We start from the raw sequence: 18,823 nt of genomic DNA, 5'->3' as shown, positions 1-18,823 counted from the left end.
TGACTGATAAATTGCCTAATTTACCAATTTACAAACCAAATTCCTGCGACTTACTGAACTCCCCCACTGGCTTGAGCCAATCAGTGCTTCTTCCTACTTCTCCTTGTTACTGCTTCAAAATCCACGTAAGCTCTGTGTTAAGTCTGTCTGCGTTTTGCCACTCTTTTACAACTGTTTTCCCCCTCTGACTAGTATACTATACAATTAGCATATGTATAGTACCTTGATCGTGTGTTTTCTACAAATTATCTTCAAATGGAAAGTGGCCTCATGCTTGTAACAGGTATATAAGAAAACAAAAAAATTGTTCTGGACCATGTTATGAAATCTAAATGGCCAAAGCCTTGTCAAAGAGGTAAATGTAAAGGAAGAAAGAGAATTAAATAGTTGAAGTGATTCAATCAGGAATTTCCAAATTGCAGTGTGGCATTCATCACAGGCCTCCAAACTGAAAATCAACCCACCACTACTACCCTCTGATGTCTTCCACCAAGCCAATTTTGTATGCAGTTGACTACCTCGTCCTGGATCCCATATTATATCACCTTCTGGATAAGACTACCACATGGGATCTTGTCAAAGGATTTCCGAAAGTCTGCTGCTCTGACATTATCAACCCTCTTATTCACCTCTTCAAAAAACTAATTTGTGAAATAAATTCCCACACATAAAGTGTGACTATCCCTAATCTGTCCCTTTCTTTCCAAATGCTGATAGACCCTGTCCCTCGGAATCTCCTCCGGTAACCTTCTCACCGCTGATGTTAAGCTCACTGACCACTTGTTCCCTATCATGAAGGGTTTAAATCAAGCCCTTCTTAAATAAAAGTACAACTTTAGTCTTTTAGTACCACAGATATGGCTAATGAAGATACAAATGTCACTACTGGCCCACCAGCAATTTATTCTCAAGCTTCCCACAATGTTCCAGAATAGACTTCACCATGCCCTAGGGGTTTATCCACCGTAATCCATGCTTGGCCCTGAACTCTCCCTATCTTACTTTTAAATGCTTCCTAACTCACATGTGCAAGTTCCCGTTTCATCCCATCAAAATTAGTAATTAACTAATTTAAGACTTACACTTTGTCCTACAACCTCCCTCCCTCTAGAATGAATAAAGTATGTTGTGCATATAGATGCACAACATTATGCAGCAGTTGCATTACTGATATCGGACAGGTACCAGTTGTGTTCGAAACTCAATGCAAAACTCGGGCACAATGCTGCAGCAACATTCCCCTGCGATGTAAATCACATAATTAGTGTTTGTTTTCAGGCTTTGATTACTTACTACCTGCTTCTGTTTTGCCATAGGCTTCTGAGGATGCCATGATGCATTTTGCCTACGTGATCGGCAGGTTCACTTCTCTGCAGTCGGCGAGATGCTGAACTTATGTTCTGCTCGGTATCAAGCTGAAGCGAATGCCCCCATGCTGGCGGTTCCTGCTGCCCGATGGTCGGCTCCATACAGATCAGAGAGCTCACTATAATATCGCTGAAAACAAATCCTGCTTGGGCGATATAAATGTGGCAACGTTGTTGTGCGCTCGGAGGAGTCATAGTTATTTGCATTGACAAAGGTGAACAATTTTAATTTAATTAAACTGTATTGAAGATCTTATTACATCCGGTAGCTCTTTAAAATAGGAAGTTGCCTCCACAGATACCAGAAACAAGGAACGGCCGATACTGGAATCTTGAGCAAAACCCAAAATTCCAGAGCAACTCAGTGGGTCGTTGAATCACAGTCACAGAGTCAAACAGCACGGAAACATAGTAATAGAATAACACAGCACCTGGCGCCCAAGAAGCGCCATCTACGTCAGTCCCTCCTGCCGGTGTTTGGCCCATATCTCTCTAAACGTTTCACATCCACGTAACTGTCCAAATGTCATTTAAATGTTGTTATAGTAATTGCCCCAACTACCTCCCCTGGTGGCTCCTTCCATATACCCACTATGCTCTGCGTGAAAAAGTTGCCTCTCGGGTTCATATTAAAATCTTTCCCCTCCCTTCTTAAACTTGTGTCGGTTGGTTCTTGATTCTCCTATTCTTGGTTAAAAAAAACCCCCTCTGTGCATTCAACCTATCATTTCCCCTCATGAGTTAGTTCACCACCACTCAGCCTCCTGCAGTCCAAGGCCCTCAGGTCTTGGCAACACCCCCGTAAATCTTCTCTGCACCAGTTCCAGCATAATGACTTCCCTTCCTGTACCAGGTCATAGAGGCAAAGAGTCATACAGTGTAGAAACAGGCGCTTCAGCCCAATTTCCCCACCTGACCAACATGTCTAATCTACACTAATCCCACTAGCCTACATTTGGCCCATTTCCCTCTAAACCTGTTCAATTGGCCGGGTGGGCTGAGAAATGGCTGATGGAATTTAATACAAAGAAATGTGAGGTGTTGCTTTCTGGGAAATCTAACGTGGGTAGGACCTACACAGTGAATGGTAGGGCCCTGGGGAGTGTTATAAAGCAGAAGGATCTATGAGTGCATGTGTATGGTACCTTGAAGGTGGAGTTGCATGGTGATAGGGTGGTCAAAAAGGTTTCTGGCACATTGGCCTTCATCAGTCAGAGTATTGAGTATGGAAGTTGTGAGGTCATGTTGCAGTTGTATAAGACGTTCGTATTTAAAGTTTTGTGTTCAGTTCTGGGCACCATCTTACAGGAAATATGTTGTCAAGCTGGAAAGGATACCGACTACATTTAGGAGGATATTCTCACAACCTCATTCTTAACGTGGGAAAAACTAAGGAGATGGTGGTTGACTTCAGGAGGGCGGGGAAACATCACCATGCACCTCTGCACATCGACGGAGCTGATGTGGAAAGGGTCAGCAGCATGAAGTTCTTAGGACTACATCTGTCTGATGACCTGACGTCCACGGCCAACACCACAGCTCTGGTCAAGAGAGCCCAGCAGCGACTTCACCCCCTCCGAAGACTACGGAAAGCAGGCCTCCCCACCACACATCTACGGACTTTTTACAGGGGGACTGTCGAGAGCACACTGACATACGGCATCACTTCCTGGTTCGGGAGCTGCAAGGCGTACGAACGGCACCAACTGGACAGGATAGTGAAGACCGCAAGCAGGATTATTGGTGCTCCACTCCACTTCCTGCTGGACATATACAAGAAGAGATGCATCAACAGAGCCATCTCCATCATCAAAGACCCTTACCACCCATCGCATGACTTTTTCACCATCCTCCCATCTGGGAAGAGGTACAGGAGCATCAGCTGCAAAACCAGCAGGATGCTCCTCAGCTTCTTCCCACAGGCTATAAGACTGTTAAATGAACTTTCCCCCCTGCCAAGTATCGCGCACAAACCCCCCACACTGCAGCAGAGCCACTGTTGTGCCGCTGCCGGTCGGAACGGCTGTTGAATGTTATTGAATGTTATTAGAGGGTTAAATTGTTCATGACATGTATTTTAATTTTAATTGCTATTTATTTTGTAACGAAAACTGAATGGACACTGGTTGAGAAACGTTTTTTTGTTTCCTCTGAGTATGCGAATACTCAGGAAATGACAATAAAGATTTACAATTACAATTACAATTACAATATTGCTAGGTCTAGAGGGTCTGAGCTATAGGAAGGGTTTGAGTAGGCTGGGAACACAGGATGATGAGTGGTGATCCTATAGCGGTGTATAAAATCACGAGAGGAATAGATCTGGTAAATGCCCAGAGTAGGTGAGTCGAGGACAAAATGATTTAAGATTTAAGTTGAAGGGGGAAAGATTTAATAGGAATATGAGGGGTAACTTTTTCACACAAAGGGTGGTGGGGTATGGGCAAGCTGTCAGAGGAGGTAGCTGAGTCAGGGACTATCCCAATATTTAAGAAACAGTTGGATAGATACATGGATAGAACAGGGTTGTGGAGATATGGATCAAACGTGGGCAGGTGGGACTAGTGTGGCTGGGAAATGTTGGTCTGCGTGGGCAAGTTGAGCCGAAGGGCCTGTTTCCACGCTGTGATGCTATGACTCTATCCATCCAGGTTGACATAAATTGAACGCAATACTCCAAATGCAACCCCACCATCATACATGATATTGGATTGTACATCGTTTTGATCAGACGTTTCGGGATGGGACCATTCTTCAGACTGATGAATGGCCCGATCCGAAACATCGTCTGTCCATTCTCTCCCCAGATGAGGCCTGCTCCATTGAGTTCCTCCAGCACTTTGTATTTTGGCTAGGCGGCTTATTTGAACGGTTAGTATATTAAAAGTGGTTGTTAAGGGCCAGAGCATTAAAACTACTCTGATTACCCACAGCATAAAATTAGTACAATAGATATCACTGCAATGCGTTTTAATAACGGTAAGATAATTGGAGAGCATTGTAAAACATAAAGTGCCAGAGTAACGCGGAGGACCAGGCAGCATCTTGGGAGTGAATGGATGGGACCCTTCTCCTGGTTTCCGCATCACAGGTCGTGTAGAATTTGCTGTACCTTTCAGTTCACCAACCCTCTATTCATACAGCTCATGTCATCGGCCCAGTTTCTGATTTTTTTCCCCATGCATGCAACTAATGTAGCCGTGTATCTACCTACACGGTGATCGCGTAGACAGTGGTACCGTGATCTGTCCATGATTTTCGCGAGGAAAGTAAAATATTGACTTGAGAAAGGAAGTAAAACATCCTCTTGGGGTTTTAAAAAACTAGGTGCTGAAAATCTGAAATAAAACCAGAAGATGCAGAAGATACTCGGTAGGTCAAGCAGCATCTGTGGAGAGAAACAAACGAGCTAATGTTCATTGTCTAGTGTCTATTGTCTATTATTTTTATCCCCCTTGGTGTACCCTGGCTAATCAGATGCAAGGTTCGCTAAAACGCTTTAGAACATCGAAAGTGGAACATTGTGGGAGAATATAACATCTTTCACGTCGTTTTAAAGGAAATGACTTTTATTTCCACCGCCTGTCGATCTTCATGTAACTTTGTGAGACATTGTCCGAAACAATTATGTTTTTGCCATTTAATGGAATATGAAGAACTCGTGTACATCACATACAGAGAGAGAGGGAGGTGAGACGAGCTCAATCGGACACTTTGATCCACAGGGACGAGTTGGACTGAAGGGCCTGTTACCTTGCTGTATAATTCATGACTGGGGCGAGAGAGAGAGAGAGAGAGAGAGAGAGAGAGCGTGGAGCGAGATTTGATAGCGATTACAGTATTTTCGAATAGGATTCAACTTTGACTGCTATTGCCTTTTCGGTGTGTAGTTAACCACACTCAACTCTGCACACAGAGTACCCCATTAAATTACTACGTAAAGAAATGAATGAGATTAGAAATGGTTCAATAGTAGGCAGAAAAAAAGATGCCCTGAAATTTCGGACAACTTCTTGGATTCGACCCTTGCGTTGGCGGCTATTACATTTTTTTATCATAATTTACATATTACATATTACATTTTATCATCAGAGTAATGTGCATATGCTAGGGTGATTCAAATGATCAGTAATATAACGGTGTCATTTTACAAGACACTCGAGAAATAGTAAAACATTATCTGACGCAGAGATGGTGGGCGTACAGGAGTATAAATATTCGCGCGGTTTACAGGTTACATCTGAACCCAACTCCAGGACCCAACATTGCCGAGTCCAGGAACTTCACCCGCTCGATCGCCAGCGACCAGTGTTGTGTTGGTGCAGTAGTGGCAGCAGCGAGAGACACTACATCTTCTTTGTAAGTAAATACTACCTTCTCCCCTTTATAGTTTTTTATTTAAAAAAAAACTAGAAAGGCAGATATCCCTTCTCTAGTTTTTATATCCGTTCTGATTTCACGGATATAACATTTCCAGCATGCGTGTTTTTGGACGAGATAGGATGAGTGTTTTAAGTTTTAAGATAGACACAAAATGCTGAAGTATCTCAGCAGGACGGGCAGCAACTCTGGAGAGAAGGAATAGTTTGACGTTTCGGGTCGAGACATCCCTTTGCTCCTGAGATGCTGCCTGCCCCGCTGAGTTACTCCAGCATTTTGTGTGTATCTTCAAGTTAAACCAGCATCCGCATTTCCTTCCTACATATTAAGTTTCCTGCTTTTCTGCTGAGATGCGTTAACTTGAGTGGAATCAACACCTTTCTTTCCGGCATGGACGTGAAATAACAAGAATAACTCAGATAAGAAGCTGAAATTTTAAATAACAAACAGGAGAGGTAGAAACTTGTCTAATTTCAACCGTCAGGGACTGGGGCTTTGATTTACAGCGCTGTGTATAAAATTGAAAGCTGTAGGTGGTCTTTAAGATTATGAATTGGCGATACATATATAATATTTATATTTGTACACCCCTAAAACAAAAAATGCTAAGAAAAGGATTAACACATTGGCCCAATGGGTAATGAGGAGGGGGGCTCTTCGCTAGTTAAGAGCGGAGGTCAGGCTGCCACAGGTAGCACTGGAGGAGAATGACATTGGTTTCAATGGGAGCAAGTTAACTGACGAGAAAAAAAGAAATGGGACATATTGATGGGATTAGCCGGCGAACGGTGGGAAGGACTCGCAAGGAGCTTGAAGTTACTGTCAGTAGTCTCCAGGTTGTAAGTACGGTGCAATATTGCTTGACTTTACCGGATTAATGCATGTATATTTTCTTTAGTTTTACATACTGTTTTGAGAGCGAATTCCTCCTGTTGCGTTTTTATTTAGTTGGCTGTATTCCGAATATTTCTTTTCTGATTTTCAGTTTTCTACCTTATGTAAACGTAGATCTTGAAACACCGAGTCGTCACATTATTAACATAGAAGCATAGAAAATAGGTGCAGGAGTATGCCATTCGGCCCTTCGAGCCTGCACCGCCATTCAATATGATCATGGCTGATCATCCTACTCAGTATCCTGTACCTGTCTTCTCTCCATACCCCCTGATCCATTTAGCCACAAGGGCCACATCTAACTCCCTCTTAAATATAGCCAATGAACTGGCCTCAACTACCATCTGTGGCAGAGAATTCCAGAGATTCACCACTCTCTGTGTGAAAAATGTTTTCCTCATCTCGGTCCGTAAAAGATTTCCCCCTTATCCTTAAACTGTGACCCCTTGTTCTGGACTTCCCCAACATCGGGAACAATCTTCCTGCATCTAGCCTGTCCAACCCCTTAAGATATATTTCTGATTCGTTTCTCATTTCTCAAACCCCAATAAGTGACATTCCTAGTTCCACAGTAACTATAGTTTCGTATTGACAGCCTATGACAGAACTGTGTTTTTAAAAGGTCACAACTGGTTATTATATCAACAAAGAGCGCACAATTAATAAACAATTGTCTGGTTCAGGCTAAACGCACTGCAAGATGAGATTCTGGTTCTGCATGTTCCCTTAACACATATAGGGATAGACAGAGTTGACGTGGAAAAGCTTTTCCCACTGAGAGTAGGGAAGATTCAAACAAGGGGACATGACTTGAGAATTAAGGGACTGAAGTTTAGGGGTAACATGAGGGGGAACCTCTTTACTCGGAGAGTGGTAGCTGTGTGGAATGAGCTTCCAGTGAAGGTGGTGGAGGCAGGTTCGTTTTTATCATTTAAAAATAAATTGGATAGTTATATGGATGGGAAGGGAATGGAGGGTTATGGTCTGAGCGCAGGTATATGGGACTAGGGGAGATTATGTGTTCGGCACGGACTAGAAGGATCGAGATGGCCTGTTTCCGTGCTGTAATTGTTATATGGATATTGTTATATGGTTATATCTGTTGTACTTGAGCCAATAGTGTAAGAAGAAAATTATGATTACGTTTATAATTAGGACTGTGATTGAAATTATGATATGATAAAGGTTAAAGAAAGATACCCTCCAACTGAGAAGCATAAGCCGACTTATTATATCAACAAAGAGCACACCTTTCGTTGCCTTTAGAGGAGGACTGCTTTGTGAGGCAGTGTCAACGCTGGAGCAGATATCCAGTGTCAACGCTGGGGCAGGTGTCCAGCAGTGTAGTTTCTGCTACTTTCCGAAGGTCTCATTATCTGCCTGCGAGTTGTAACATAATTCATGATTTAGAATGATCGGCACAGCAGCAGCACACATCCAAAGCAGCTCGTTCGGTTCCATGTGTTGCTTTCCAATGTTCGATATAACGAGATGCCAGTTACTAAACCCACCACTCTCTTTTCCGTTGTCAGTCCCTGTAGAGTATGCAGCGTGTGTGTGGCAGCTTGTGTGTGATGCTGGCCTGGATCGCCACGGTGGTTATGGCTCAGAACAGGATCACAGACCCGATGAATCTGGGCGAGATCGACCCCCAGTGCTGGGAGAGCTCGTCCCTGGCCCTGGTCGAGTTCAGGAAGCTGCGTGTCGCCGAAACAGTCAGCGCCCTCTGGGACTTCATGATCTTTCTGAAAGTCTCGGAGAAACCTCAGCACGCTGCCCTTTTCATCGACCTGGCTCAGCTCTTCTGGGATATCTACGTGGATTGTGTGTTGTCGCGATCTCATGGGCTGGGCAGGAGACAGATCGTAGCCGGATATACCTTGCGGTATCCGCAGTACTCGGCAGGTAAAACAGTCAGTCTAATGTTATCAATCTGAAGAATTGTGCTGATGCAAAATGCCATCTATCCATGTCCTCCGCGGATGCTGCCAGACTCAGACCCGACTGAATTACTCCAGCACTTTGTGTGTGTTTTAAAAAATAAAATAAACCAGCATCTTGCAGGCCCTCGTGTCTAATGTTATCAGTGGGGGTTACCTTTCCTTTCAAATAGTCGTGTTCGACCTGTCATTTTGTCAGTGGTGTCCAGAAATGACTATCCACGGTAAAGCTTTCATGTTCATCGGGGTTAGTTTATATATATATGTATATATTGGTTATAGAATTATGCTGAGCCTGAGTTGCATGCCAAGGCTAACAGGAATCATTACGAGTAAGAATTTGGATGCAATTTTATTGAGAGTCGTCTGTGTCCCTGTCTATTCACTATTCCCCGCTCACTGTTGCTTTGTTTATTGCAGGCTTGGCGCGTTCAAGCGAAAAGGATTTGAAGTTTTAAACATCGCGGAAGAACTCTGTCCCGAAGTATCAGCGAAATGCAAGGTTGTCTGTTCCACCCACCGTGACAATGAGCGAAGATATTTTTTTTTTCAAATTACAACTGAAACAGCCTCTCTTTAAACCTATAATCTAATATTCAAAAGAAAATTAACGAAGGTTTGTTTTTTATTGGATCCGTGTACAGACACTAGCCGAAAGCTCCAGGGATAAGTAAAACATAAAATTGCTACTTCAAACTTCACAGTGCCACTGTTCTCTAAGCATAAAATATAATTCCCAACCAAAGTATCTATTGCACATGGGTTATTCGATATTTGTTGGTTATTTCTTTTTGGTGGGATCTGGTTTTCCCAGTTTTCTCATCTGCGGAAGGATGTTATCCAGTCATATTAAACATCTCTCAGACAAATTTCTATAAAGTTAAATACTAGACATATGTTTACACATAAGCTCCAACACCAGGACAACATAGTTTCTGTTTGAAAAAGTGTAAATGTGACTTTGCAGCTTCATCTCACTCTGGACCCAGCAGTCTCAAGGAGAATATATGAGATAAATTGGCTGTCATGTATCCTTATGGAAATCTAATGAAACAATGATAGAGACGAGCGTACACTATCTGACCCACCGACTTCCTCCAGCACTTTGTGTTTAATGAAACCATCAACTTTGTTGAAATCAACGTAAAATAATCTGCTGATTATCACCTGGTACCCTCCAGCTGGTAATGCATCAGGTTCCTGCTCACCAGCCCCCAGTCCCCACATTTAACTCGGGTTACTGCAATCCCAGCGCAAATTGGAGGAACAGCACCTCATATTTTGCTTGGGTAGTTTACATCCCAGCGGTATGAACATTGACTTCTCTAACTTCAGATAGCCATTGCTTTCTCTCTCCATCTCCCTCCCCTTCCCGGTTCTCCCACTAGTTTTACTGTCTCCGACTACATTCTATCTATATTCTATTCTACTCTGACATCAGTCTGAAGAAGGGTCTAGACCACGAAATGTCACCCATTCCTTCTCTCCGGAGATGCTGCCTCACCCGCTGAGTTACTCCAGCATTTTGTGTCTACCTTTACTTCCATGTATCTATCTATAGAGTGAAATCTATCATCCCTGGGATTATTTGGGGTTCCAGTCAAGTGATTTAAGATTCAGATTCAAATTTATTGTCATTGTGCAGTACAGAGACAACAAAATGCAGTTGGCATCTCCCTAGAAGCACGACATAGAATATGAGCAATAGATAAATATATTTACGTGCATACAGTCATAGTAGTGCAATTATTTTTTTCCTGGTGGCAGGAGTGTCCCGGGGGGGGGGGGGGGGGGGGGGGGGGAGGGGGGGGTGAGATTGGCAGTCACCGAGGTGCAGTGTTGAGTAATGTAACAGCCGCAAGGAAGAAGCTATTCCTGGACCTGCTGGTCCAGAACTGGAGAGACCTGTAGCGCCTCCCGGATGGTAGGAGGGTAAACAGTCTGTGAACAGTCCAATGCACTGAGCAGAGCCCTGACAATATATTACGTGTGGTGTTAATTATAAGTAAACTCTCCATGTCCTTCGTTAATCATTAACCTGTAAGCATTGGGAACTAGCAAAAGTTGCCCTGGAGTGTTCTCTCCATATAAAGAAGGAACATTCCCATCCAGCCAATGTCCATTGCTTCAGGCTGCAACAATAATTAACAAAGTGATGAAAATAATCATTAAGGTAGAGAAAAATGCTGGAGAAACTACGCGGGTGAGGCAGCATCTATGGAACGAAGGAATAAGTGATATTTCGGGTCAAGACCCTTCTTCAGACTGATGTGGGGGCGGGAAGAAGAAAGGAAGATGCGGAGACAGTGGGCTGTGGGAGAGTTGGGAAAGGGAGGGGAAGGAGGGAGAAAGCAAGGACTACCTGAAATTGGAGAAGTCAATGTTCATACCACTGGGGTGTAAACTACCCAAGCAAAATATGAGGTGCTGCTCCTCCAATTTGTGGTGGGACTCGCTCTGGCCATGGAGTAGGCCCAGGCCAGAAAGGTCGGATACAGAATGGGAGGGGGAGTTGAAGTGCTGAGCCACCGGGAGATCAGGTTTTATTAATGCGAACTGTGCGGGGGTGTTGGACGAAGTGATCGCTAAGCCTGCGCTTGGTCTCACCGATGTAGAGCAGTTGACACTTAGAGCAGCGGATGCAATAGATGAGGTTGGAGGAGGTGCAGGTGAACCTCTGCCTCACCTGGAAAGACTGCTTGGGTCCTTGGAAGGAGTCAAGGGGTTAAGCGACAAGTGCAGCGATTCCTGCGGTTGCAAGGGAAAGTACCAGGGGAGGGGGTGATTTGGGTAGGAAGGAACAAATTGGCCAGGGAGTTGTGGAAGGAGCGGTCTCTGTGGAAAGCCGAAAGGGGAGGGGATGGGAAGATGTGGCCAGTGGTGGGATCCCGTTGGAGATGGCGAAAATGTCGGAGGATTATCTGTTGTATGTGGCTGCTGGTAGGGTGGAAGGTGAGGACAAGGGGGACTCTGTCCTTGTTCCAAGTGGGGGGGATGGGGAGTGAGAGCGGAGCTATGGGATATAGAAGAGACCCTGGTGAGCGCCTCATCTATCTATACTTCTTCCCACCCTGCTTCCTGTTAGGACTATATCCCCTTCTCCCAATTCCTCCGTCTGCGCCACATCTGCACCCAGGATGAGGTGTTCCAAAACAGGACATCAGAGATGTCCTCATTCTTTAGGGAACGGGGGTTCCCCTCTTCGACTATAGATGATGCTCTCACCAGGGTCTCTTCTATATCCCGTAGCCCCGCTCTCACTCTCCATCCCCCCCACTGGTAACAAGGACGACAAGAATCCCCCTTGTCCTCACCTTCCACCCTACCAGCTGCCACACACAACAGATAATCCTCCAACATTTTCGCCATCTCCAACAGAATCCCACCTGGTCATGTCTACCAATCTCCTCCTCTTTCGGCTTTCCGCAGAGACCCCTCCCTCCGCAACTCCCTGGTCAATTTGTCCCTTCCCACCCAAACTACTCCCTCCCCGGTACTTTCCCTTGAAACCTCAGGAAATGCTACACTTGTCGCTTTACCTACCCCCTCGACTCCATCCAAGGACCCAAGCAGTCTTTCCAGGTGAGGCAGAGGTTCACCTGCACCTCCTCCAACCTCATCTATTGCATCCACTGCTCTAAGTGTCAACTACTCTACATCGGTGAGACCAAGCGCAGGCTTGGCGATCACTTCACCCAACATTTCCGCACATTTCACATTAACAAACACGATGTCCTGGTGGCTCAGCACTTCAACTCCCCCTCCCATTCCGTATCTGACCTTTCTGTCCTGTGCCTCATCCATGGCCAGAGTGAGTTCCACTGCAAATTGGAGGAGCAGCACCTCATATTTTGCTTGGGTAGTTTACACCCCAGCGGTATGAACATTGACTTCTCCAATTTCAGGTAGTCTTTGCTTTCTCCCTCCTTCCCCTCCCCTTCCCAGCTGTCCCACAGCCCACTGTCTCCGCATCTTCCTTTCTTCTTCACACCCCCCCCACCTCAAATCAGTCTGAAGAAGGGTCTCGACCTGAAACGTCACCTATTCCTTCGCTCCATAGATGCTGGCTCACCCGCTGAGTTTCACCAGCATTTTTGTCTACCTTCGATTTTTCCAGCATCTGTAGTTCTTTCTTAAAAACAATCATTAAGGTTCCTATCAACGAGCTCTTATTCACCAAGAACAACAAATGTAGAGATGCAATTAAGCACTCGCCTGTCAGACGTCAGAGCCTTTTTTAGACAGTCAGAACCTTTTTCTCAGGAAGGAAAAATCAAATATTAAAGAGCAACGCTTTAAGGTAAGAGAGGCAAAGTTTAAAAGAAACGTGTATGGCCAGTATTTTACACAGGGTGGTGAGTGCCTGAAATGTGGTACCAGGGTTGGTGATCGAGGCAGATATGATACTGGCATTTAGGAGACTTTTGTATGGGCATATGTATATGCAGGGACTGGAGGGATATGGGTTATGTACAGGCAGATAAGAGGTGGTCTCGGCATCATGTTCTGCATAGATATTATCGGCCGAAGGGCCTGCTCTTCTGCTGTACTTTTTCATGTTTAACTCAACATTGCTCAGTTTTGTTCCTACGAGAACCAATCATCTCCAGACCAAATTACAATTGGGCACAGGACTGGTAAAAACAGGGACAGAATAGCTGAATTCTATGGTTGAGATGAAATTGAGCATAATCGAGCTCAAGAAAAAATTTAACGTGATAGAGCATAGAAACAAGCCATCGGGCAAATGAGACACAAAGGAACTTGATAATTTGAAGATGATCAGTGGAAAAACATTACACCAGGGAAGTTAGTTATTGTAGTTAGAAGCTAGTCATTTCAGTCTCAATATATTGACCACCAATGGCCTTTGCTCTATCATAGGGTCAGAATTAAGGCTGTTGCTGATGACTACAGTGATCAGTCCCATCAGCAATTCGATCCATTAACAAAGCTTTCCATAGCTGATGGCTTGACCGATGAGTGACAGGTAGGAATTACAACAGACATTTTGAACAGTAGAGTGCCTAACTACATCCAAACAGCATTTGTCGAGTTTCTCACGATCAGAACTTTGGAGGTTTTTGTGGATGAGGAACTTAATTTGACAGCTGCTTAATTATCGCCAATTGCGGACAGATCAAAGGCGAGCTGGAATGGCTGGCTCATCTCTTGCCTTCCCACAATAAACTTATACCCCTTGGAGTGGACGATGATGGAATGCCTCCAGTTGTCTATTTGTGGCTTGGACAACACTTTGAAAGTTGTCACTATCTTGGGCAAGGCAGGTGACTTATCTACTGGTTTAAACAAACATTATTTCTGCTTTCAGCATATTTCAAAATCCACTCTCAATAGGGTGCACTGCAAGAAGTAACTTTGGTTCTATTTACCGTGCACGATAACAAGCTTTCAAGTTCAAATGCTTTGCAATGCAATCACCCGCCAAATCACCTTCAGGCGATATGCAAATGTACTTGAATGTGCACTGTTGTTCCTTCATCGTCAATGGAACAAAATCCTTGAACAACCCACACAGGAACATATAGGGATACCTTAAATCCAACGGAGTGCATTGTTATCAGGAAAAAAGTCCACCAGCACCTTCTTGAGATCAATTAGCTAAGTGCAATGAAATGCTCTCTTATTTAGTGATATCCATATCTAAAAGAATAAGCATTTATTAAAAAATCTGATTCCAGAGTATGAAGGCACAACCTTCTGCAGGAGAACATCTCATATCACTCTCCAGCTCCTGCTTCACTTCTTCCACTCACCTCTTTATACAGGCTACCTTCTTTTATGTTCGGACCCAAAATGTTGACTCTCGCTTTGTCTCCACAGATGCTATGTGGCCCACTGCATTCCTCCAGCAGATAATTTTCTGCTCCAGATTCCAGCATTTGCAGTCCCGTGTCTCGACAGCCATACATTGTTAGGCTTTGACACAAGGAAGTATTTTCTTTCGAAAAAGTGCTTAATTCAGGGATTCAAATGTAAGGTAATGAAGAGAATATCCTTTGTATCATTCAAGAAAGTGCTCGATCTGATGAGTCATTAAATGGATAATCTAAGATAGGCCATGTAGTCTTTATCGTCTGTATTTGTTACGTGTTCTTGTGACACCATTCCAGTGTTGTGTCAACTTTGGTTTAAAAAGTTGGATTTTTTAAACTCTTTAGTTTATGCTACATGTAGACAGTTGCACTGGTAAAGCAGCTAAGCTCTGTTTATCCTTATAATATACAGTCAGCATCAGGCAATAAAAATAAGGCATTGTCTACATGGAATCTGTAATATTTCAATATACTCATCCAAAACTGATATTAAAAAGCAACCTTATAGAATTGTTCCTAGAGAAATGTTTTATGGACAGCCTTACTTTAAAACAAAATAAGTTAATAACATAAGTTAATAAGTCTACAATTCAAATGCATATCAAATGGTAATGTTATTTTTATAGACACTGGAAAGACTACAAGTATATTTTGTTATTGTGTTTGTTCACTGGCCTGAGTTGGAATTCCCTCATCTACATTTATGCACCTGTCATTTTTGTTGTGTTAAAGATTCTTTAGTGAGTCATTTAATTGTTACTTGAACATAGAACAGTGAAAATAATTCGTTTATTTCTGTAGAAATGAGTCTGATTGTCCAAAATTGTCCTTTATTGTGAATAAATTGTATTCATCATTGAACATACATGACTGATTGCTTTTTATTCCAATTTTTTATAGCTTGTTATTGAAATTAGACTAGATCTACACACTTCAAGTATTCTGTCTGCTAAAGCAATAAATTATCCCATAATTTCTGTAAATTAATGTATAATAAAAATGTCTAATATCGAAAGGTTAATTATATCAAAAACATAATAAAAAAGATTAAAACAAGCAATTATATAATAAATGATATTCTGAGTTTTACAGTTTACTTTCTTAGCTGACAGCAAATGTAAATAAATAAGTGGTACCCACATCATGCAAATAAATAAGTGGTACCCACTTTTCTTTTAATTATATCAACTCAAAGACAGAGACTCGGAAATTATAATCAACTTTCCACATACTAAACTAAGCTCTTATTTGTCACAGAAATTAAAAAAGCTAAATAGATAATGAAAGTAAATCTGCGTTCAACCTATTTGGCACAAAACGTTACAATTTTCTTCAGTCTATTTTCAATAAAGCTGATAGAAAACAAACATAACAGATGGATTTGCATATTTAAACCAATACCTTTTCACATAGGATGTAATTATATATGTATAATAATGCTGTTATTTTGATTTAAATCTTCTGTCAAATACTTTCAGTAAGATAGTTTGGACACCATTGGTTGAAAAACATTGTGACTAATGCACAGAAATGATTCCATATTAATTAGATTTTTCTAGTTTTTTTAAGAGGCATGAATTAATTTTCAGCTTCAATTCTCTAACAGTTATAGCATATTGATATTATTTATGAACCAGTGAAGTCATCAATACCAAGTTACAATGGACAAATATGAGCTCTGTTCACTGAACAAATGTGTAGTACAGTGTAATGTCTTTCCACATGTTAATCATTTAACATCAATCTGTATGTTAGTTTTAAAATTTGATTTTGCACGATAGAAGTTGTATTGGAAATATTGCCAAACCAAATCTATTAACCGTTTCTACTTGATCTGCTCTAGAATTGTGATTCTGTGATTCTACAGAAAATCTGAATTGTTTCTAGTTCATTACTGAGAAACTGCACGTGTGCACTACAATATGTTACTCTTTAAACAAATAAATCTACTTCTGTAGGGATTAGTAAATATGACACAAAATGCTGGAGTAACTCAGCAGGACAGGCAGCATCTCTGGCGAGAAGGAATGGATGACGTTTTGAGTCGAGACCTTTCTTTAGACTCAACCCGAAACATCACCCATTCCTTCTCTCCAGAGATGCTGCCTGTCCTGCTGAATTACTCCAGCATTTTGTGTCTACCTTCGATTTAAACCAGCATCTGCAGTTCTTTCCTACACAGTAAATTTGACACCATGGAGGTCAGCCCATACAATATTTTTTTTATAAAGAAATGTGCAAACAATTTTGTAATTCCAGTTAATTTTTTCACGGGGTCAAAAAAGTGCACCATATTTTTTGCAGTTTAATGTCCAAAATGTTCAAATAAGAGTAAATAACATAACATAATCAAAGACAGTGGGTAATGATGGTGTGAGTAATATTGGAATAAAAGTTTAAAAAAATGCTGTAAACACTCAACAGGTCAGGCAGCACCCAAGAAGATATAAACAAAGTTAATATTTCAGGTTGCTATCTTTCAATCACAACTCAAGTCTTACATAGCTAGAGGTATGAAGGTGTTATGAAGATTTTTCTTAAATGGTTTCAGTTTGTTGATTTAAGCTAAATGGTATTGTTGGTTCATTCATGACTTGTAGTTTGTGCGAAAGTCCTGATGTATTGTTGTGTATATATATACATAAAAACTAAATATATTAAAACACAGTGTTGTTGGGGCGGTGGGGGGGGGGGGGGGGGGGGGGGGGGGGGGAGAGGATTGATACAGGTAAATGGAAAATAAGAATTCATATAGAAATGAAAACCTATAGGATTATCAGAAGTTTTTGAAGAGATTGGGGAAGGAATCATGTGGAGTGATGGATTTCGATTTTGACAGCAATTTTGATTTTGAATGAAATAATCTTGAAATGGTATGTCAGTTAAGAGACAAATGATAAATTGACAATCAGAGATATCTCAAGCCTTCTTTGGGTTGGAATGTCGTTATGCAATCCTCCATTGACTTCTGTTGAGGTTATGACAGCCAGTGTGTTCTGCTCTTTTAAGGATGTTATAATGGAATTTATCTCTCCTGAATAGATATCATACAAAAAGTCTACGAAAATAAATAATGCCCCTTTCCTCATTCTATAATTTTATATAAAATTTGTATCAGCAGTGTAAGCCCAAAATGTGTAATATATTTGCACAATAGTCAGTTCCAAGTGATGAACATGTTTATCTCTTCCCTGCACATAATACATGCAAACTACCGTTCACGAAGGACTTAATTAGCAACCTACTAATTATCATAAAAAATTGCCAAATGAAATATTCAATTTCTTGTATTGTTGATGAATGTCATATCAATGATTATGTTATAGTTTTTGATTTGTTAAAATCAATGTTTTATAACAGCTTTAACTCTGTAAGAAAATGAAAATAATTTAGTGAATAAAGTATTAAGATTGTTTATATAACCTATAATTTTGTTAATTAGTTATCTAAAATTTGCAAACATTTAGAGTTTGACATTTGAAAGATTTGATCATTTTAATCAACTTAAAGAGGGATGACAAATCAGATGCGTTTGTGACAACAAAGTTTGATTACATTATTCTGAGCTAATCAAAATTACAGGCTATAAAAATAAATCTGCCATTCCCTACCTTCACGAACTGAAATTAAATGACTCAAACTGATTTGAATAATATTTTATATATGTTCTCTTTGTCCTCTACTAGTCATCATTTTCAGATTTGGTGAAACAGCAATCTATGATTTTATTATTATCAATCCAGACATGGTCAAATAAGGGGGGGGAGAAGGGGGGGGGAGAGAAGGGGGGGGAGAGAGGGGGGGGGGGGGGGAGAGGGAAGGGGGGAGGGAAGGGGGGGGAGAAGGGGGGGGAGAAGGGGGAGGAGAGAGGGGGGGAGAGAAGGGGGGGAGAGAAGGGGGGGGAGAAAAGTGGGGGGGGGGGGAGAGAAAGGGGGAGAGAAGTGGGGGGGGGAAGAGGGGGGGGAGAGAGGGGGCGGGGGGAGAGAAAGGGGGAGAAGGGGGGGGAGAGAAAGGGGGGGAGAGAAAGGGGGGGGGAAGAAAGGGGGGAGAGAAGGGGGGTAGAAAGGGGGGGGGGGGAGAAGGGGGGGGGGAGAAAGGGGGGGAGGAGGAAGGGGGGGGAAGAGAAGGAGTGGAGACACTTTTAAGAAGTATAAATGAAGTGGGCGCATGTGCGCATGTGCGGAGCTCTTCTAGTGTGTGCGCATGCGCAGGACATTTCTAGAGTGTGCGCATGCGCAGGACATTTCCGGAGGTCCGGAGTGTGCGCATGTGCGAAGTATTTCGGGCGGGAAAAGCCTGCGGAATCAGCCATGTTTGCCAGACGTTTCTGAGTTTGTGTATTGCAGAAATAAGTTGCTTAAAGCTTAAATAAAGTTAAGTTAAGTACGAGTAGTGAAAGTTTCAT

General features: G+C 42.3%; 1 protein-coding gene across 3 annotated transcripts; it reads left to right on the top strand.

Annotated features, from left to right (window-relative positions):
• Positions 1-738: 738 nt before the first annotated feature.
• Positions 739-16,895, top strand: LOC129709162 (protein FAM237A-like). Of its 3 annotated transcripts, XM_055655338.1 has the most exons (5): positions 739-1,582; positions 5,601-5,726; positions 8,174-8,546; positions 9,002-9,083; positions 14,426-16,895. In XM_055655338.1, the coding sequence occupies exons 3-4, from the start codon at positions 8,186-8,188 to the stop codon at positions 9,037-9,039; spliced, it is 399 nt and encodes a 132-aa protein (XP_055511313.1). In that variant the 5' UTR covers positions 739-1,582; positions 5,601-5,726; positions 8,174-8,185; the 3' UTR covers positions 9,040-9,083; positions 14,426-16,895. The 3 variants fall into 3 exon arrangements, with proteins under 3 accessions (XP_055511313.1, XP_055511305.1, XP_055511296.1); XM_055655330.1 differs by lacking the exon at positions 14,426-16,895 and having other exon boundaries at positions 741-1,582; positions 5,624-5,726; positions 9,002-10,305; XM_055655321.1 differs by lacking the exon at positions 14,426-16,895 and having other exon boundaries at positions 741-1,582; positions 9,002-10,305.
• Positions 16,896-18,823: the final 1,928 nt, after the last annotated feature.

The sequence above is a fragment of the Leucoraja erinacea genome, chromosome 2 (genome assembly GCF_028641065.1).
Source record: "Leucoraja erinacea ecotype New England chromosome 2, Leri_hhj_1, whole genome shotgun sequence".
Taxonomy (NCBI): Eukaryota; Metazoa; Chordata; class Chondrichthyes; order Rajiformes; family Rajidae; genus Leucoraja; species Leucoraja erinaceus.
This window is presented reverse-complemented; position numbering and strand designations above follow the sequence as displayed.